Here is a 22736-nt window from a genome sequence, read left to right as displayed (position 1 = left end):
AAGGGTTATCGTCCCATAGAGAATTTTAATTTCGCGCCTTTTTCTACTGACAAGATTTGCTTGAACAACTTATAAATCGAATAAATTCTTTATTTATGTTTTTGATCAACTTCCAAGAAAGTGGGTCTCAATCCGTAGGTATCGTGGTTTTTACGGTCCCGTTTTTACCTTATGGGTACAAAGACTCCACTGTCCATCTGTCAGTCTGTCTGTGTGTCACCAGGCTGTGTCTCGTGAACCGTGATCTAGCTATTACGGTTCATGAAATACAGTTAAATTTTCACAGATGATGTATTTATTTCTGTTTGCGCTATAACAACAAATACTAAAAAGTACGGAACCCTCGGTGGACGAATCCGACTCGCACTTGTTCGGTTTTTATTTTTTACGTAATGTCCCCGATTTCTCGAAGACGCTGAACGTTTTTAAAATTTTCCCTTTATGTTTGTAAAGTAGTTTCGTAGTTGGTTGCATAATAATGTATATGAACCTTAGTATGAACTTTTTAAATATTATTAGCAATAGCTGTAGCTGCAAAGTGTATTCTGATTGTAAATTGTAATAACAGTTGTTATGGATATACCTACTAAATGCTTGTATATAATAACTACGTAGGTATGTCTTGTTTTATTTTTTTACCTTTTTCGAGGTAAAACTAAAATAAAACAATGTTAGGAAGCCATTAAGACTACAAAATATTTTTGGTCAACTTTTAGGACCGAATGGGTATAATATAAATGGGTCGGACGAGTAGGTATAAAGTTATAAAACTTATAAATGTTATAATTACCAGTGACGGCTCGGCGGCGACGAGTGCCAATAGTAGAGGGTGAACTTTTGATCTGTGAAGGCCCAGCGTCGCCAGGTTTCGTCGCAGCCGTCGCGGAGGCCGTCCGACGGGTTCGTACAGCCTTAGTTTTAGAGGCAACTCGCACCATGCCTGCTGCAGAAAAAAAAAACTTGTACCTGCGTAGGTAAAGGAAATTTCAATACCATTTCGAGTACTTTATCACAGTAACAATAATATGAATGAGCTCCCTAGCGACTTTAATGTTGATATAGTATGGTGATGATAATCTTCTCAAATGATTTTTACGCCTAAGACCTTATAGTCTGTTAAAAAAAAGCCATTATTTCTTTTTTTAGGCGCAAAGGCCGACCGCTAGCACAAAAGAAACAATGGTTTTTTCACCTCAGCTGCTCGAACAAGCCTACTTTCGTCACTCCCTGGAGTGAGGAAAGTGCGACTTTCCTCACTCCAGGGAGTAAAACAATGTAGCTTTTTAATTTAGTGAAGGCCATGAACTTCATACTACGGTACGGTACGGTACGGTACGGTACGGTACGGTACGGTACGAACCGGTCCGGTCCGGTCCGGTCTCGTATCGTATCGTATCGTATCGTATCGTATCGTACATATTATAATACTTTTTTTTCTGTTTATTCTGTGTAATTCGAAATACATTTTAACCTTTAATATGTTCTCACTACTGAGGTGAAAGATTATGTGTGCAACACGAGAGCAAAGTTATTTTACATCTCGTGTTTTTGAGTCCCTCGCTACGCTCAAGATTCTACCTTAGAATCTTTAGCTTTCTCGGGACTCAAAATAAACACTCGCAAGAAAAATCAACTTTCCTCTCTTGTTGCACAAATAACTATTGTTGAATATATTAGGGTCTTAGGCGTAAAAATAATTTGAGAAAATTCATACTATAGTGTCTATAGTCACTGTGGTAAGGTACGAAATGGGGTTTTTAGAATTGTGAAAAAAAAAATGAGTATTAGTAGCCTGTAGAAAGACAAGTACAGTCAGCGATAAAAGCTTGGACCGAAAATGATTTTTTTGCCAGAACTTACTTAGCATACGGATTTTTTTTGTCTTACCCCTCATAAAAAACTCTTCAATCTTATCCCAACGTACCCTAACTATGTTTGTACGGGTGGTCAAATCTTGCAAGTTAAATTTGACCCACTTCCCGACTTAGTGAACATATGACCTATGTCTACAATTCCTATGTTTGCCTATGCCAAAGGGAAGACTTTTAGCGATAACCACGCGATAACTCATAAACGGCTTAACTGATCAAGTTTGTTTTAATTGTATTTGAATGAAAAAAATCATAAAAAATAGTGCTTAATAAACACATTCAAATACAATTAAAACATAGACCTGTACCGCTGGCTATATTTTGACCCCTAGGTTATAAAAATATTAGTCAATTCTGTTTTCGCTTATGAATACTTTGTTAAGATGTAAATCTTACATTTTGTTTTGTGTCATATATATAATTTGCTTTTTTAGTAATTTGTTAATTTGTGGTAATTATTTTTTATTTTGAATTATTTTGGAGAAAAAAATATTCGTGAGAAAACATGTAACTGTGTTACATTTAGGATAGTGTTTTTAGTGTGAAAACATAGTTTGTGTCAATTACTTCCAATGCAATCTGATACTGTCATAATATTCTAAATGACACAAAAAAATTTAAAGTAAAAAAAAATACTTAGGTCGAATTTAATCGTTTAAATAGGTCCATTAAATGATTTTGTGTCTTATTAAGGCATAGCTTCATAAGATATTTGATGATTTTTTTGTATCAGGCTGTCACCGTTACAAAAGAATATTAAAGATATTAGAGTTTACATCTTATTAATTTGAAATGCAGGATAAATAAGATATATGAATTTGTGTCACTTGCATCCACTGCATAAACAAATATTGCGTTCAAACGAAGCTCACGGGCGCTCTGAATGGGAAACGGAGGCCGTGCAGGGTGGGGCCGCGGCGTAACCTTGCCGTACGCAACGCATGTTTACTTCGCCTGTGCGCCAAATTAACGCAACTTATTCAAAGAAGTTATACTACTACAAGCAAATAATGCTTCGAATTATCTTTTACCTATTTAAAACTTACAGATATTGTACAATGTCACCATTTTGCAAAAGAACTGTAAGTACATGTTTGATTTGCGAGCGAGCTGGCAACATTGCGCAGGGAAAGCTTAAAAATATCGCGTTTACGTGAACGCCACATACATTTGTGACAGTGATAGGGAAAAGGTACCACTAAAGTAAAATTTGGTTATTAATACCGTGACTTTCTTTCATTCTTTGATAAAATTCTACTTTGATAAAAAAATAGTTATTTATGCAACAAGTGCGGAAATCATTTTTACGCACGTGTATCATCTATGCATTGTGCGAGTAAATAAAAAAACATATCATGGCAAATAAGTTTAATTATTAAAAGGAGTGTTTTAAATCGACACGAGTTGCGAATTACCTATTCGCACGTGTATCGTACAACGTTTTACAGTACATATGGCCCTTTAAACTTTCGACATATGCACGAAAAGTGCTCTTTTCCGAACTAGTGCAAGAAAGTAGCACCATATGTACTGTAAAAAAAATTGAAAACAAAAAGCACTATTGCGGAAAAGTACTACTTTCCGCATGATATGGCTCCGTAGGAAACGCACTTTTCGAGCACATGCATTGTAAAAAAAAATTATAGGGCTGTATCTCGTAAACCATGCGTCGTAGCGCAAAAATAATAAAATTTTCGTTTCCCTTTATGTAACCCTAAAGTAATATATGAAAAATACAATGAAAAAAAATCTTTATAGGGCTGTATCTCCTAAACCGTGCATCGTAGCGCAAAAATAATCAAATTTTCGCTCCCCTTTAAGAAGCCCCTAATTAAGATTTAAAAACGCAAAAAAGAAAAAAAAATCTTTATAGGGCTGTATCTCCTAAACCGTGCGTCGTAGCGCAAAAATAATCAACGTTTCGGTCCCCTTTATGTAACCATTAATTTATATTTAAAAAAAAAACCCAAAAAAACAGAAAAAATCTTTATAGGGCTATATCTCCTAAACCGTTGTAGCGCAAAAATAATCAAATTTTCGTTCCCCTCTATGGAACCCCAAAGTAATATACAAATAACACAATAAAAAAAATCAAAAAAAACTTTAAAGGGCTGCATCTCCTAAGCCGTGCATCGTAGCGCAAAAATAATCAAATTTTCGTTCCCCTTTAAGAAACCCTTAATTAATACTAAAAAAAAAAAACAAAAAAAAACAGGAAAGAAATCTTTATAGAGCCATATCTCCTAAACCGTGCGTGGTAGCGCAAAAATAATTAAAATTTTCGTTCCCCTTCATGGAACCCCAAAGTAATATACAAAAAACACAATGAAAAATAAAAACGAAAATTTTTTTTATAGGGCTGTATCTCCTAAACCATGCGTCGTAGCGCAAAAATAATAAAAGTTTCGTTCCCCTTTATGAAACCCCAAAGTAATATATAAAAAACACAATGAAAAGAAGAAAAAAAATAACAAAAAAACTTTATAGGGCTGTATCTCCTAAACCGTGCATTGTAGCGCAAAAATAATCAATATCCGTTCCCCTTTAAGAATGCCCTAATTAAGATTTAAAAACGCAAAAAAAGAAAAAGGAAAAAATCTATATAGGGTTGTATCTCCTAAACCGTGCGTCGTAGCGCAAAAATAATTAACTTTTCGGTCCCCTTTATGTAACCATTAATTTATACAAAAAAAACGCAAAAAAAAAAAAACAATAGGGCTGGATCTCCTAAACCATGCGGCGTAGCGCAAAAAAAATAAAATTTCGGTCCCCTTTATGAAACCCCAAAGTAATATACAAAAAACAATGAAAAAAAAGAAAAAAAATGTCTTAAAAAGACCCGTAGGGGTCGGATCAAAAACTAAGTCATTAAGTCCGACTCACGCTTGACTGCACATTACGAATAGGTTTTCCGGTAATCTATAGGTAAAGATCTATTTGTGTACTTTTTTCAAAATTTTTGACCCAGTAGTTTCAGTAGGTGGTCATTTTTTGCCTATTTTCTTGAATAACTTCTAAACTATTAATCTTAAAATTATAAAAAAAAAATTTGAGATCCCCACAATAAGCTCTTTCATATGATATGTAACACGATATAGTTTGACAAACTTTATTTATTAATTTTCTCATTTACCCCCATTACAAATTATTTTTAAACACGGGGGCCTGTTTAAAAATAATTTGTTTACGTTACATGTCCATCTTTGGGTCACAAACTTACATACTTGTACCAAATTTCAACCTTATTGGTCCAGTAGTTTCAGACAGACAGACAGACGTACGAGTGATCCTATAAATAAGGGTTCCGTTTTTTCCTTTTGAGGTACGGAACCCTAAAAAACGCAAAAAAAAACAAAAAAATCTTTATAGGGCTGTATCTCCTAAACCGTGCGTCGTAGCGCAAAAATAATCAAATTTGCGTTCCTCTTTATTTAACCCTTAATTTATATTTAAAAAAAAAACGCAAAAAACATTACATATAAATTATTACAATGGGCAATTCCTGTTGTTCAATGAGAAGTAACAATACTAGGGGTACCGTTTACCTGAGGTGGTTGATAGGTGATGAATGCGTTTTGTGTTAAGTGTCATTTTGTATGGGATTTTGAGTTTCCAATAAAATTTTCACTAGGTTTTCTGTTTGAAATTAGTACTAAATGTTGTATCAGTTTTTGTCCAAAATGGATTTAGGTAAATTTTGCGAGCTTTCACTAAACTGCTGTAACTCGGAAACTTAGAATCCACAAAGGGGACTTTACTAAATTTTGACACATATTACTTAGATTTTTTTTTTTATGTGATATTCAGCAAACGAGCAGACGAGCCGCCTGATGGGAAGCAGTCATCGTCGCCCATGGGCGTAAGCAACATCACAGGAGCCACTTAAGCATTGCCGACCCTTGAGAACCCTAAATACCCGCTTCTTGAAGAATCCCATGTAGCACAAAGGAAATACCATTTATTAGATTTTTTTATATTGATAAAAATAATGTTATCCGTTGGAGTTGGAGACGTCCTGAAACGAAAGCGTTCAATTCATGTTATGTTGTGGGGGCTTGGCTAACGATAATCGCAAGCCATAATTTTGTAACATACTAATATACCAGGTGGGGCCTGTAACACGACCAAAATAATTAAAACATAATATTCTACTCATCAAACGATGACACTTTTATTCAATAACTTTCAAATATATAGGTATTATAAAGTCTTGTATTTAATGTACATCATCATAATTGTAATCTATATTGCTTGCCACGCTTAAACATTACAAAAATCACAATAAATTGCGTCTTAAAATAAACTTAAAAAGTCTACTAAAAATCGAAACAAAAGTAATTTTTAAAAGTCGCTGATGTGATATTCTCAATCAAAAGGTAGGTACCACTTTGTCGTTTACCATGAAGACGAAATTTGATTATATCTTTATACAAATAACCTGTCAGAGAGTCCTCGACAAAGTGGTCAGTATGAGGAGTGCAGCCTATAGTTTATTTTTAATTATATTTACATACCTACTCCCACACTACGGTAAGATTGGTAAGGTTGATAAGACAATGTAATTATGCCTCCGAAATGAAATAAATACACTGTATCGCAAAACAAAGTGGCGAGACAGCTCATAATGCCATCTCTTTCACTCTTGGTCGGTCTTAACAAGGGTAAAGGAGATAGTATTAAGATATAGATAGATTATTTGCCGCCAGCTAATATTGCGGCAAGTATAATAAGCACCCCACCCGCGTAGGTACCCTTCCCCGCGCACGCCCTTCTTGCTCAAATGAGTTTTATTTTGCCAGATAGTAAAAAAACCGTATATTAAAATGACCCAAATTTTGAATGATGTCTCAATGTGGTATTATAATATTGTAGACGTAAACTTAATAATATGATTTTTTTTGTGGCAGATACAGGTTGTTAATTAGAAAAAATTTTTTTTTAATAAAAGCGGTGGATGAATTTGACACAGATTTGTTTGAATAACATATAACAATGTTCTGTAAAGTACAACACTTCATTTACTGACTATAATATTATTTTAGGCGTTTTAGGATCAATATTAGGTATTTATTAAATTCCATTATACCCGTGGATGAAAATGACACAAAATGCGTGTGTATGTCGGAAGCCACTTTGCCTTTACAGGGAAACAAAGAATTTCGTCACTAATATTTTTTTTACAGAATGCTGATTGAAAAAAGAAATACCTAAATTTCTACCTAAGCAAATACCTAGGATGACACAAAATATTATTTTTAGGTTTAGTATATGGTCTGGAAACTATATATAAAAAATAAGCAACATTAATATTCTTATAACCTCAGAAGTTATTGGTACAGGTCTACAAGTGTGGAGTGAAACGAAACGGTTTTTTTTTCGTAATGTTCGTACACGACTTCTCACGAATCATGAATCTAGTATAACTGGATCGGTCATGAGGAGTGGGGGAAAATGACCGAACAGGATAGTCTTATGTATCTTTCAGTAGGAGTAGCAGAGAAAGCGCTGTTATTGTTTGTCCTTGTCATAGTTTCACTTTTCCACCGCTGCCACAACCGAGGTTGTGGCAAACAAATAAGTACGTGACATGTCATGTTTGTTCGTTGCTTGTTTAATTATCGTTGTTTTGTATGAAATTGTGCTTTCTCTTATGAAATATAGTGATGGTTAGCGTTTTGAATGCATGAACATTGATAAAATACTGGTGAATTTTTCTGTAATCGGCTGTAATAGCCGCTCTGAGCAAAAATATGAGATCATAACCTTTCACACGTAAGTACGGTATTTTACACCTTCCTCTTAACGCAATATGTGAGAATAACATCGTAAAATTACGTTACACTCAAAGCAATGTAGAATCAAACGATTTCAATAAAAATATCACAATTATTTACGCAAATTAACAAAACATTATTTGTAAAATTATCCGCCCAAATTACGTAGGTAGGTAGGAGTCTGAGGTCAGCCATTTTTAAACTTCTTCTTAATTTAGCTGTATAACAATCATGTTAGGGATACCAGATGAAAATATCATAATTTTATGGGTAATTTTGACCTCGAAGTTTTTTCGTACTTCTAATTCCAAAAAATAAATAAACAAATGGTGTGAAGATTAAATGTGGTGTACATTAATTGGTGTGATTGCGATTTGGGATTTCTTTAAATTAAAACCCATAATACATTTTATTTTACGTTATATTTACTAAACATGTTCAGTTTTGTACCACCTGCGCGAATTATAGGAGGTATTTCATTGTTTATACGCTTAAAAAGAACGGCCCATTGACATTTTATTTAACAATTTTTTAATACCGTCAAACAAGCTAACTTTGCCTCCAGGGTAATCGCCCCAACGTGATATCAAATATTGGGGTAATTTTTACCAATAGGGTATCCCCACGTTTATGACGTCATCTATGTCTATCCCTTACGGGCGCACGCGTATAGCTGGTCTATGTAATGCTAGGTCTATGTCACGAATACACGAATAAGTAGTCCGTCTCTTTCGGATGCAGTGCAAGTAAAAAAGATGCAAGAGTATTCAACGTACTCAAGATATGGTTGTTTCTCTCATACATTTCGTGAACGTGAATGTCATATCTGACAGCCGTGGCTGGCCTGCCTGCCTGCCATTTTGTAATGTTAACTAATGTTATTAGACTGTGTTGTCTGGGTGCGGTTAATGTCGTCGTGTTATTTATTCGGTAATGAGCTGTCTATGTCTTCGTATTATAGACAACAAAACTCATTCACTAATGTCTGGCAATGCCTAAAAGCAGACTTTTAGAGTATACTCTGAAGGTATATATTTGTGAATTAAATGCAGAAGTCACTAGCAGGTACGTACGTATGACAGCAACATACATACATATATTATTATTGTAATGAAAATGTCAACTTCGTATTCAAATGTTTCATATTGTCACGCAATAGGGATGTTTTTATTTGTTTTGTGTCAGTTTATCATTGTTATATTCAAATTATATCAAAATTGGTTCAACCATTTTTGGTCATCTGGATTCAATGCACTTCGCTTAATCCCGTTACGTAAATATGAAAGTTTGAAAGTTACAACAGCAATACCTATAGTCAGACCGAGATAAGTCTGCAACGATTTTGATAGCATACGCAGTGCAAGTGTTATTTTAAATGTCAAACTTTTATGAAATTTTGAAGTATAAATACACTTGCACTGTGTGTGCTATCAAAATCATTGCAGGCTTATCTCGGTTTAACTCTCGTTTTTTTTCGTCGATTTTTTCCGCAGAAATTTATGAAAATACCTATAATGTTAACTGTGAGAACTGTAAAACGGGGTCAAAACAAATACTGTTGTTATGGCGGCAAGAGAAATACATCATCTGTGAATTTTTTTACTGTAGCTATCATGGTTCATTAGACAGCCTGGTGACTGACAGATGGACAATGGAGTCTTAGTAATAGGGTTCCGTTTTTACCCTTTGGGTACGGAATCCTAAAAAAAGGAAAAAGTGTAAAGTAGTAAAAAGTGTATTTTATAAGTTAAATGTAATGTAACTAACAACTATGGATCTAAATATTAATATCCAAAATAAAATTCTTTTCTTTTTATTTATTAATTATATTACTGGTGACAGACAGACAGATGGACAGCGGAGTCTTAGTAATAGGGTCTCGTTTTTACCCTTTGGGTACGAAACCCTAAAAACGAAGTTCGCGCTAGTTTTGCTACAACTACCCGGGTAATTGGGTAAATACGCGGGTATTTTCGTTTTTCTTCTAAATGGTAACTGGGGTGTAAGACAAAAATCATTAACTGGGGTGACATTACAATAAAAATTAAAAATAAAATTCAATCAAGATAAAAAAAGTAAAACAATTAGGCCTAGTTTCCCCTCGGGGTTGGAAAGTCAGGTGTCATAAAAACTATGGCATGTGACAGTTCTTGTGATTAAGTTGCCGTGCTGACCCCAGGCTCCCTTATTGAGCCATGACAAAAAGCTGGGTCAAGGCTACAAAGATAGTTTGTTGAATCACCCGATGTAGTTAATACTTAACTTTGAACTGATATAATAATTATTATTTTTTTCAATTCCAGATGCTGCTAAGGGCTGCAGAGTTACATTAAGAGAAGAAACATTAATAAAATTTCGTCCTTCGCCTAATTTCAAAAATATGAAGAAGTTCATAAAATCGAAAATAGATTTTACAGAGAACTGCAACCAGTCCCATTATCATGGGACAGAACATTCACCAACAAATACTTCGCCAGAACCAATAACGTCACTGGAGGAGCAGAAAGCTTTGCTGGAAAAGGCAAAGCATGCGCAACCTCCCTTACCACTAGAACCTCCACCCACTACCCCAATTGACTTTAGCCTACCACATAAACAAGAAATTGAAGATCATGGATATCAGAGCAGATTAAGATCGCCTACACTAAATCTTCATGAGACCAGTGAGGTCTCCTCACTATCATTACCAACAGATTATGATACATCACAAGTGGAAGCCAGTGTAAAACCAGAAAAAACCATGTGCAGAGACTACATAAGAGGAACTTGCAGTAGGGCAGGGACATGCGTATATGCTCATGAACTAATTCTGTCGCAGTTACCTGGTGTATACACATTCTGTAAAAACTTTCAGAATACACGTTGCACATTTCCATATTGCAAATATGTACACGCATCAATATCTGAAGAGCAAAGGTTTTACAGGACTGGAGAGATTGCTTTTGCTCACCACAAGAAGCCTCCGCCAGCTCCCATGCCGACAGTACTAGGCCCACCACCTCCACCTCCACCCGAAGGTAAGATCTATACCAGAGTTGGGCACTCATGATTAGGTTCTCGTTCCGCCGGAACGCGGAGGCGGGTCCACACACAACTAGTTGCCCCGCGAGGAAATTGCCGCCCGAAGCAGCTCGGTCGGTGGAGACGTGCCTCCCCCGAGGCACGTCTACAGAGACCGAGCTGCTTCGCGCGGCGATTACTCGCGAGGCGGCTAATTCTGTGTGGACCCGCCTAATTACCCTTAATTCAAGTGAAATGAGATTCAGTCAACTAATTTCTTAAGTTATAAATCGTAACAAACAGGTTACCTATTGCATAAAACAATAAAATCGCCAATCAACATGAATTGAATGAATGTGGGTACATGTAATGATATTCTAGCACACCCTTTGTCTAAAACAGCTAAAGATTTATATAAATTAGTTAATTTAGGAATTAAGCGAAGGTAAATTTGTGATTTTGACTTGTAACAAATATGATAAAACCCCTTTATTAAATAGAAAAAAAAGATACTAAATTATGTATTTTAACATGCACGCGCACTGTGGTTACGTAACTATTTATGTCGGTAGGGTCATTTAAAATTTAATGAGAATTAAGGATAATATGTGTATTCGTTTGTCTGATGTTTGCTATTTCTAAAAACTAAAAGTTGTTGTTTGGATTTGGATATTATCCTTGCTGGGTTTGGATATGCATTCACGTTTTGTGTGTGGACATCTTGTTAATAGCTAGGCAGCCTAATTTTATCGTTAATTCCTTATCCGCAATAATGACTGATAAAATCATTTCATAAACGCACACAAACAGTCTTTATATTAATCATTTCTAATGTATTTAAGTAAAATATAATAAACTTACATTTTTTGAGGTGCTCGTTCGGCGGTGGCTGTCGATGGAAAGGGCAGACTTGAGTCTTGACCGTTATTTTGTTCACACCGAGGCTACGTTTTGTTTGCTTACCCTCATTTTAAAATATCATGTATAGAAGAGCCTACCACGATGATTTCCTATCTGCGTCCCTGTCACTCGAATATGTAAGAGAGATAAAGAGGCAAATTGGTGAAACACGCGGATGTAGCCCTCTATGGTCTACCAACGTTTTAAATAAGGACTCCTACACACTTTTCAAGGTAAAATCATGTAACGGATGCGTTCTTTCTATATTTTAGGCGGAATTATTCCCGATTTATAAAATAGAAAAAATAATTGACCGAGCGAGCGCAAAGCGAAAACAAAGCGTCATTTTAAATAAATAAATATAAAACTATGAAAACGGATTATATCGCGTATATTGAATTCAATATACGCGATATAATCCGTTTTCATAGTTTTATTTCATGAGTAACTATCGCGGTAACCGAAGACAATATTAAATAAATATAGTTGGTCAAACCAAATTGGCAGTAAGTAAGAACAAAAAAAAAACTATACTCATCCTTTTCTTTTGGGTGCTAGTACTAGTGTAAGACAAAGATAGTATGAGTCTCTCTGTCTATGTTTGAAATGAGACAGTCCTTTAGTGCACTCCACACTCATGCGCGAATCACGGCGCGAAGCCGCGAACGCGAGTGTGGAGTCGATTGACTGGACTTGGGCCCTTTTGACAAACTATAGTTGCCTATCTATACCAAATCTATACTAAATAGTAGGTATATTTTTGTTTTCAGAGCCAGCTCCTGTGCCGATGTTTGCAAATCCCCCACCTGTATTGGTTCCCACTGTTCCCAGGTAAATATACATTTCTGTTTCTTATAATTTAACATTTTTGATAATGACACATGTAAATATTCTTAATATATACCTTACAAATTAAAATATATAAAAAAAAGCCCATGATGCAACATTGATCATGGAATATATATATATATATGTACATAAATATCCCAGTTTTCGACCGTGACTCCCGCGGGCTAGAAATCGTGAATAAATAACAAAAAATAATATTTCGGACCCCTAACTAAAGCATTGCAAAATTAGAAAAATATTTCAAGATTTCGTTTCAAGAAATCGTTAAGGACCCTCCACACTCATGAGCGAATCGCGGCGCGAAGCCGCGAGCGCGAGTGTGGAAAGGCCTTTAAGATTATTATTATCTATTTGAATACCTACACACATATCATAAACTCTCTGTGATACGCTCAAAAACTGCAAATTACGGCCAGCATTAAAACTGGTTTGTTAGAACTGAACTGGTTGGTAAGGTATTTACTGTGCAATAATAACATGAAATTTCATTTTATAATGACGTTCAAATTTCGAACGTCTCGTGTTTTGATGCCTTTTATTATGTGTATAAACTACGAGTATGAGACGTCAGACGTCAGTTTTTAAAATTAAATGGCTTCAGTCCATTGGGACAATTTAGCCAGTGTCAAGGTATTGGGAGCTATATGACGAATATTGTACGGTTAGTACAAGACAGTGTACGGTTATTAGATCTTGTAAAGCGATAGCAGGACTATACAAGGGCCACGTGGGGCTACTTGGCGTTGACGCCAGAACAGTGGATAAACTCGTTATCCGCACACTTCCACATTAGCTCTGATATTTAGATTAAGGTAATATTTAAAACTTGACAATTTAAAAGTGCTTGTTGCTAGGCCTATTTGAATAAAGATTATATTGACTTTGACTTTAGTTTACTGCATAATAAGCTATCAGTGAGCAAAAACAAAGAAATTAATCACGACTCGATATCATCAAGACGGCGGTCGGCAAGCAACCCCGTCACATAATTAGTTAGGGCTTCAAATTCTTGGGTGTGTATTACAAAACGCGGCTACGTGTCGTATCAACCCTCGAATTTTGGGAGCCCTTTTTGTTGCATGCAACAATGATGCAACAATGTGAGAACTACTATTCTGCTCATTGCATTTACTTTGAGAATCAGCTATTTAACTTTGACTTTTTGTTCAAGTCTGTTTAAAATGAAAATCATATTCAATCAAACAATCATTAAGATGATACAAAAATTATGTTTAGATTTACTTGAACGCAGCCATATTTATCAATTACAACTAGCACCAGCTTATTGTCTATGCTATTTGGATATTTAAAAAGTTTTATTATACAAAAAAAGAATGAGTTCAAAGTTCAATATTCTGGTAGTGAGTACATACATATATTCTTTCCCGCAAATAGTGTTTGGAGCATTCCATGAAGTTGTCTACCGTTGTATCATACCAACGCGAATTTTCAGAAGATTTGCAGGTATTAATTTGTTTTTCTGTGTCAAAGGGTCAAAAATAGAAAAATAATCATCGGTTTTAAACGTCGAAAAAAGGTTTGATACACGAAATAAAATGCATTTGTACGGGACAGCCCGTGGAATGCTTCGTTCTGTGTTTAGTTCGTAAATATATTACACAGTAAATTTACGTTAACATGTATTAGCAGGTACATTGTGCGTTGTGCAACAAAGTTCGACCGAGTCTAGAAACCTTTAACATGTAGATACCTATTGCCTAGACATAGGTAATACACGCTCGCAGACATTTTGTTTGTTGTTGGTTGTCCTATGGCACCCCAGAGGTGCAAATGGCATTCACAAGCTCGCGCCACGCCTTCCTATCTTAAGCGACCCTTCTACGCGCTCGTAGACATTTGTTAACGTAATTCTTTAAATCGATTGTTTAGTGTTATTGTTAATATAACGTAATATTACCTTTTTCCAGTGTTGAAAAACCTCTTATCTCGTGCGTGCCGCCTGCTAACTTGGAGCCAAGGACTATGGACGATTTCATGAGTAAGTCACAATTGATTAATTATTTGTTTAAGCGAATGACTTGATACGGGATAGGGGATAGCTAAAGGAAAAATAAGAAAGACACTTGTTTATTTTTTAACGATTTATTTAATTTTAAAGACATATTTAAAACAAAAGGTAGGTCTTTACATTTTTATCTCAATGTTGAAACAATATCTCGTGTCGATTAGACACTTGTAGTCAGGACTAGTTAAAAGTTGGTTGTATTTACACTTAAATTTTGTCACAAAAATTAAAACCATTCAATCAATAATAACAATCATTTATTTCAATGACAAATTTTTGTGGGTAATAAAATAACGTCGTTTGTTCGTAACTACGTCCATTTGTACTTATTGTATCCTTACACTCAAAATTAATGAATAATTTTGAGTGTAAACAGAAATGATTTTGAAACACCTAACAAAGCTGTTAACATGGATTTACTTATGAAATTGTAATATTGTAATTACTTGTAACAAAGAGTACAAAGACACGTAAACAAATACACAAATTTAGGAGCATTTTAACTTTACACGTCTCAACACAATATTGTACTCAAAACTACTTTTTATATAATTAGTTTTTCTTTATATTCGTTTATTTTCGTAACATTCAGGCGAAGTACAACACATCATACTCATCATAGTAATAGGTACGTTAATTACTCATTAAGAAATACACCAACAAAAATAAGCAAGCGAATGCAATTCAAAAGTACACTCGACAAAATATTACCATTTAATTGACAACATTTCATATTTTTAGTGCATCTTTTTATTGTCCGGGTCAAAAGAAAGCGAAGGTTAAAGATACAGGTATTTATTTCACGTAATTCTTACTTTCATTAAAAAAATAATACTTTTAGATTGTTACTTTGGGCATAAAATACGTAACAAACGTATAATATCGGTAGTGTTTTATACATCTGTTTGTCACACGCTGTTTTATACATTTTCACAAGGGTATAAAAAACCGGCCAAGTGCGAGTCGGTCTCGCGCGCGAAGGGTTCTGTACCATTATGTATAAAACGGCGAAAAAATCACGTTTGTTGTATGTGAGCCCCAATTAAATATTTTATTCTGTTGTGTGTATACATCTGTGAAAGTTTCAACTGTCTAGCTATCGCGGTTAATAAGATGCCTGGTGACAGACAGACAGACGGACAGTGAAGTCTTAGTAATAGGGCCCCGTTTTTAGGGTTCCGTACCAAAAAGGTACAAAAGGAACCCTTATGGTGCGACTGTCCGTCTGTCTGTCTGTCTGTCACATTACTAAATATCTCGAGAACTACTAAAGCTATCGATTTGAAATTTGGAATAGTTATGAACAGCGCTAACCTTAACACATTGGAAGTGTACTTTTTTTTAATAATTATGAAAAATGCCCAATATAAAGAGGGGGCAAAAAGTCAAAGTCTAGTTACTAGGTTGAGTGGGATATCATTTGAAAGAGCTCGAATTGAACATTACAAAACAATTTTTTATTTGTTTTTCATAGTATAAAAAAAATTACTTATGAAGGAAAATGTGAAAAAAAATACCATTCCTTTTTGTACAAGTAATGTATAAGACTAAATAGCTGTGCCCTTACAGGGTATGTATCTGTGTATTACTTATTATATATTAGCAATAAATATACATATTTAACTTCAAGTTTTTCTCGAAATGGTTTCCGATTTAAGGCTAATGAAAAATATGAAATGTTGTCAGGGTGTTGTAGTTATACCGGGTGTTTCCTGTAACAGGAGCATTAAATTAAACTGGAGGCTGTACGCCTCAAACTGAGCAACACTTGTTCAGCAATTTCTAAAAATTATGAAATTTTTAAATTATACCTTTTTCATACTACTTAAATATTATTTCATAATCATAATCATAATATTTATTAATAATATAAATTACATGTCACATTTTATACAGTGTATAAAGATTATATTTAAGTATGAATTTTCGCTATATAATGTAGGTTGTATTTAATACCTTACATCTACCTAAGTTCCTAATTTAAAGAACTCTTTATGGTCGTAGATCGTAGATACGGTCATTTTCAATGTACGCTGCCATCTGTGTGTTTGACGTTGCTTGTCACCCTTTAAACATAACAAATTTTGCAATACATTGCGTCTTAGAATAAACTTTAAAGTGTAATGAAAATCAAAACACGTTATTTTTAAAAGTTGCTGAACAAATGTTGGTCAGTTTGAGGAGTACAGCCTCCAGTTTAATTTAATGCTCCTGTTACAGGAAACACCCGGTATTCAAGTGGTGTACAATACAGAGATGTCGTTTTTTTTTATTTCCGATAGCTTTAGTATACATTTTATTAATCTATACCTAATTACTTTAAATATGCATAATAAATAGAAAAAAAACCTAAGATAATATAAATACGGCACTCCAATTTTGAACCCTTAATTATGTAAATAACATAAACAGTCGCAAAATTTAAAAAGTTAAAAATTAAGGATAGTAATTTTATTTAACTTCAGGAAGTTTCTCATTTGAAGTTAACGTAATCAAAGTTAAAACTAACCGTAAATGTTTCATACGTTTAAAAAAAGAAATTATTGCAAAGCAAAGTTATTAATTACATAATATTATAAATAATGATTTTGCTAATGCTATATTACTCGTGACTGATTCTTTTTTCTTCAAAAGTAATTCATTGTTTTGCCATCAGTCTGACAAAGTTATCGGAAATGAAAATAATCGTAATCTCGCTCGATAGTTAATTTATTAATTTACATCATTTGTCAGACAACGGTTCAACTAAAACTTTTCCTTTTCGTTAATCTTTGTAATTGTAGTAATGAGCATATGGATGTTACTTAATTACAACGATACGTATTTAAAAAACACATAACCATACATACTTGAGCAGGTAGTTTAGCTTGGGTAATTCTTTGCAAATGAGGACCCTAAACACTATTGTATTTTAGGAACGTACCTAATTGAAGTACGGTTAGAAAATAAAGTTCCATATCGCAGGTATAAAAATACCAGGTACAAAAAAGAGCTCATAGAATCACCCAGCTAAAATCACATACCAATGCCCCGTTTCCTTTTAGCCAAAAGTAGTGTTATTTGAAACATCTAACAAGTGTTAATCTGCGAAATGTTATTGATTTGCCACTTGTAATGTCGAATGATGCTTAATAATGTTTTCTCAGCGTATTATAGGTGCTATCACAAGGGTATGTGAAGATTTGCCGAGCGACGACTGTTGCGCTAAGCGACTTGTTATATTATATGTTATTGATTTTGTCTGCAGTCGCTCCACCGCCGCGCGACCTCGACCACAAGGCAAAAAAATGCAAAAATTGCGACACAATGGAATTCAGGTTTGCTATTTTGCATCACTTACGGTTATTTTTATTATATTTTACAACTTTTTATACATGCAAAGAAAGCTCTGCCATTTATATTATTTATTAGCAAAACTGGACTGTGAAATTTATGTAATTAGTTTTCTACAGTTTAGCAACACACAGATATGGTAAAGCCGTTATGTAAATTAATAGAGGGTCTCTAATGTCATATATGTATATATCACTTAACATACCTACGCCAATGGGATGGATGGAAATTCTGAAACCAAAAAAAATTTTTTTTTTTAATGATTTTGTGTAGCTGTTGTCCATCTTCTTGTTTTATTTGTCCGTGGTACGATAAATCGGTGAAGGTGCGTTGGTGTAGGTTGAAAGCAAAAAGTTCTGCGTAATTCCGAATCACGTGTGAGGTCGATGCGGCGAAGACTTTATCATTATTAGGTATAACTACAAGGCTATATATGAACTACAAGTTTCTTCGTCGCTTCTATACTTCGTTATTTTTTAGCATTAGAAAGAACTCCACAGAAGTAATCGTGCACTTTAATTGTTAATAATAATGAAATTATCTAATGTAAATGTAGCATGGTCAATACTTTATAATTTACTTCAAAATTTTACCGCAAAAAGTGCCCGATTTGGAACCTAAGCAAAAAACGAAGTTGGTTTGACATTGTACACATATATACTTCACTAAGAGAAGGTCGTTAGAGCAGAAGAAGCAAAGTACGTTTTAAATACGAGAGTTCTTGCCCTATGACGGTCATCTCGACCAAATATTTTAAATGCCGATCGGTCGTCGCCACATTGGCCTTAACCGTATATTTTGAGAAGAGGCCATATTGTTCTAAATACAAAGTAGTTGTACCTCGTCGCTCATGATTAGTCAGGATTACATATCAGAATACAGAAAATCGATTTACCTAATGTTGATTCACCAATGCTCGTTCCACCTATTTTTAGGGTTCCGTACCCAAAGGGTAAAAACGGGACCCTATTACTAAGATTCCACTGTCCGTCTGTCTGTCTGTCACCAGGCTGTATCTCATGATCCGTGATAACTAGAGAGTTGAAATTTTCACAGATGTATTTCTGTTGCCGCTATAACAACAAATACTAAAAAGTAAGGAACCCTTGGTTGGCGAGTCTGACTCGCACTTGGTCGGTTTTTTTTTGAAATACCTAATAATCAATTAACATTTAATGAACGAATTACCTAATGCGCGTTTTACCTACAATAGGGTTTTCTCCTACTAGTCAAATCAGTTTCTTTTTGAGAACTGTCAAAACGATTTGATTTGTCACAATGACGTCACGGTCAACTCACCTACTTTTTATATTTCTATCCGATTTTTTAAATAGAACTTGTGTTTATAAATAACTGCTATCTTTTTTTAATAATAATTATCTGGTGCTTTATTTCATCCCAGGTGGCAGAGTGACGTCAGCGACGTCATAATGACGTAATAATGACGTCGCTAACGTCATTATGACGTCGCTGACGTCATAATGACGTTATGTATTTCTGTTGCCGCTATAACAACAAATACTAAAAAGTAAGGAACCCTTGGTGGGCGAGTCTGACTCGCACTTGGTCGGTTTTTTTTTTGAAATACCTAATAATCAATTAACATTTAATGAACGAATTACCTAATGCGCGTTTTACCTACAATAGGGTTTTCTCCTACTAGTCAAATCAGTTTCTTTTTGAGAACTGTCAAAACGATTTGATTTGTCACAATGACGTCACGGTCAACTCACCTACTTTTTATATTTCTATCCGATTTTTTAAATAGAACTTGTGTTTATAAATAACTGCTATCTTTTTTTAATAATAATTATCTGGTGCTTTATTTCATCCCAGGTGGCAGAGTGACGTCAGCGACGTCATAATGACGTAATAATGACGTCGCTAACGTCATTATGACGTCGCTGACGTCATAATGACGTATAAATGCTGTAAGGGATGCATGGTGTGAAATAGTTTATTTTAAATACAGTCAACTACCCTATTGTGTTCCCTACACCCTATGGTCGAAGTACCTAAAGTTGAAACACCTAAATCCGATTTACCTAATACACGTAATCCCTAAAGCTAATGTACCCATTACACGAAACACCTAATGTATATATACCTAATGCACGAATTACCTGAAGCTGATATACCTATTGCTCGAAACATCTATATACCTAATGCACAAATTACCTAAAGTCGGTATACCTAATGATCTAATGGGGTTGGCCGGGCGAAATAATTATCAGATGGCGCCAGCTTAGCTTGCCCTGTCAATCCCTAGAATTGTGTCAAATTTTTGTTTTTGTAATGCCCTGGATGTCAGCCCTTTAAGCCAAATCTCATTGAATCTCATAGAAAAAGGGGCAAGCTATGATGGCGCCATCTCTGCAAACCTTTGACAGTTGGCAACCCCATTACCTAAAGTAAATATACCTAATGCACGAAATACCTAAATTCGATACACCTAATGAACGAAATACCTGAGGTCGATGCACCTAATGAACGAAATACCTAAAATCAAAATCAAAAATAATAATGATTGTTTAGTAGAATATTATTAGGACATACAATATTTGGTATACGTTTCATTAGCCACATCATTCAATTGGATAAATATTTTTTGATATAATATAATGTCTACCTAGTCATTTGACAGAGTCGAGATAGGTGCGACGACTAGCAAAGCGAGGAGGAGCGTGTTAGGTTAACTGCTATCAAACAGTGCCAAAACTGACTTTTATTTCATCGTCCCGATGTAAACTTACAGTTTCTACTGCAAGGTTGAGAAATCATACGATTTATTATGTTGAGTTGTCACTTGATTATTCGGCAAAATTATAGGTATTCCGCGTGCTAGGAACATCAGAAACCTTTGTATAAATTGTTTTACGGTTCAAATAGAAAGGATCGCAATCTCTTATGGCAGAATTGTTGTAAAAGTGACCGCGTTAAGCTTTAAATAATAGTTCCTAATCTCTCCGGTGGCGCTAGTTAAGCTCTGGGACATGAGTATAACATGAACCATATAAGGCAACAAATAACCCGACCAAATTACGTAGGTTGTTTTTGGTAGTATTTCGGTGTATGGTGGCGCCGCCTAATTACTGTTTTTTGATGGACACTTTTCATACATAGAGATTTAGCTCCTTTATACAGTCTCCATGGCAACACTGCTCATCTTATCAAAAGCTGTTCCACTCTTATGTCAACGCGCCTTACCAAATAGAATAATATTATAGTTGGTCAAACGAAATTGTCAGTAAATAAGAACAAAAAAACTATACTCATCCTTTTCTTTTGGGTGCTATTACTAGTGTAAGACAAAGTTAGTATGATTCTCTCTGTCTATGTTTGAAATGAGACAGTCCTTTGACAAACTATAATTCCAAAAACTAAACTATCGCCATCTAACCATTACCAATTAAAGGGTACCTACGAGTAACTTATTTTTGGATGACGTAGTCAAAATTTTTGACCGAGTTACCGGTGCAGTCCTCACATACAACCTCTTTTCTCACATTATGGACATTATGGTGTAACTACAGTGTGGGAAAACATTACAAAAGTCCTTAAAAAAATCTTTTAGTCTTGGTCTATGGATAAAATCCAACTACGTCCAAAAGAGTGGTAGGGGCACTGTGAAATGTCATATCGCGTTGTGTGGTAGGGCACAGCACAGCGGATGTCATTCCAGATCTAGAGCAGATCCCAACTGGGGAAGGACCTTACAGAAAACCGCAGCCAAATAAAACTAGACCCTACTCTGGTGTTGTGTTCCTGCCGGTGAGTAAGGTTGCCAGAGCTCAACGAGGGTGCGGGGTGTTAGGGTCGGCAACGCGCATGTAGCACTTCTGGAGTTGCAGGCGTCCATAGGCTACGGTGCCCGCTTACCATCAGGCGGGCGGTATGCTTGTTTGCCACCGACGTAATAAAAAAAATAAAAAAAGGAACTACGAACTGCATGCTGCATAGCATAGTAATAGTAGGTACGTGGTACCACCGCCCACACTGTTAACTGTCCACCGGTGGACCTTATTATGCCTGTGCAGCAACACAAAACTAAATAGTAAATACCTATTGTATCAAATAAGAGTGAGACATAAACAAGTCTTTCTTTCGTTGTATCTACTCAAAACATATTTGTATTTTATTGACGGGCCAAGTTAAAAAAAACCCGGCCAAGTGCGAGTCGGACTCGCGCACGAAGGGTTCCGTACCATGACGGAAAAAACAGCAAAAAAATCACGTTTGTTGTATGGGAGCCCCATTTAAATATTTATATTATTCTGTTTTTAGGATTTGTTGTTATAGCGGCAACAGAAATACATCATCTGTGAAAATTACGGTCTATCACGGTTCATGAGATACAGCCTGGTGACAGACAGACAGACGGACGGACAGATGGACAGCGGAGTCTTAGTAATAGGGTCCCGTTTTTACCCTTTGGGTACGGAACCCTAAAAAGTATTATGGGTCAGGAAATGCGTGTAGTTACCGACTGATGCGGTCAAAATGGTAAATTTAGTTATTTTTTAAGTGACATGGCTTTTTTTATGCATGAGAAAGGAAAAAAACTTATAGTTTTTCATCCATCCCCATTGACTGGTTTCAGGCAAAAATGGAATGTACTGAAAGGGTGGTGGAAAGGTGGAATTATGAATGCAATAGTTTATTATACTTTTAATAGTATTAATATTAATATCTACAAAAACCAATCCTTAAATTAGTAGGTATCTACATAAAAATATGTCAACATTTTCAAAGGTAGGATTATATGATTACGAAAATTGATGATAATAGCTCCTTTCTATATTTTAACCCTTTACCAGGCAAAGGGTGATATGCCACCCACATAGCCATCGTTTACCATAATCAGGTTTTAGCTCCAAATCTCCTACAAAGCATAAGCACGTGCCAAAGCAGCCATGTCGTTTAAAAAGCCACTATCGTGATAGTATTAAGGTTCAAATTTATGTGACAGCTCATTCAGAGAAC

At 35.1% G+C, this 22736-nt stretch overlaps 1 protein-coding gene across 1 annotated transcript in view; it reads left to right on the top strand.

Annotated features, from left to right (window-relative positions):
• The first annotated feature begins 8561 nt into the window (after positions 1-8561).
• The window catches only part of LOC134754349 (uncharacterized), a 31402-nt gene continuing 17227 nt past the window's right edge, over positions 8562-22736 (top strand). The window contains exons 1-5 of the mRNA XM_063690631.1: positions 8562-8710; positions 9949-10662; positions 12316-12376; positions 14323-14393; positions 17668-17737. Coding sequence (XP_063546701.1) covers positions 8692-8710; positions 9949-10662; positions 12316-12376; positions 14323-14393; positions 17668-17737 — 935 coding nt within the window. The 5' untranslated portion in view covers positions 8562-8691. The remainder of the gene's footprint in view (positions 8711-9948; positions 10663-12315; positions 12377-14322; positions 14394-17667; positions 17738-22736) is intronic.

Source organism: Cydia strobilella, chromosome Z (assembly GCF_947568885.1).
Source record: "Cydia strobilella chromosome Z, ilCydStro3.1, whole genome shotgun sequence".
Classification (NCBI taxonomy): domain Eukaryota; kingdom Metazoa; phylum Arthropoda; class Insecta; order Lepidoptera; family Tortricidae; genus Cydia; species Cydia strobilella.
This window is presented reverse-complemented; position numbering and strand designations above follow the sequence as displayed.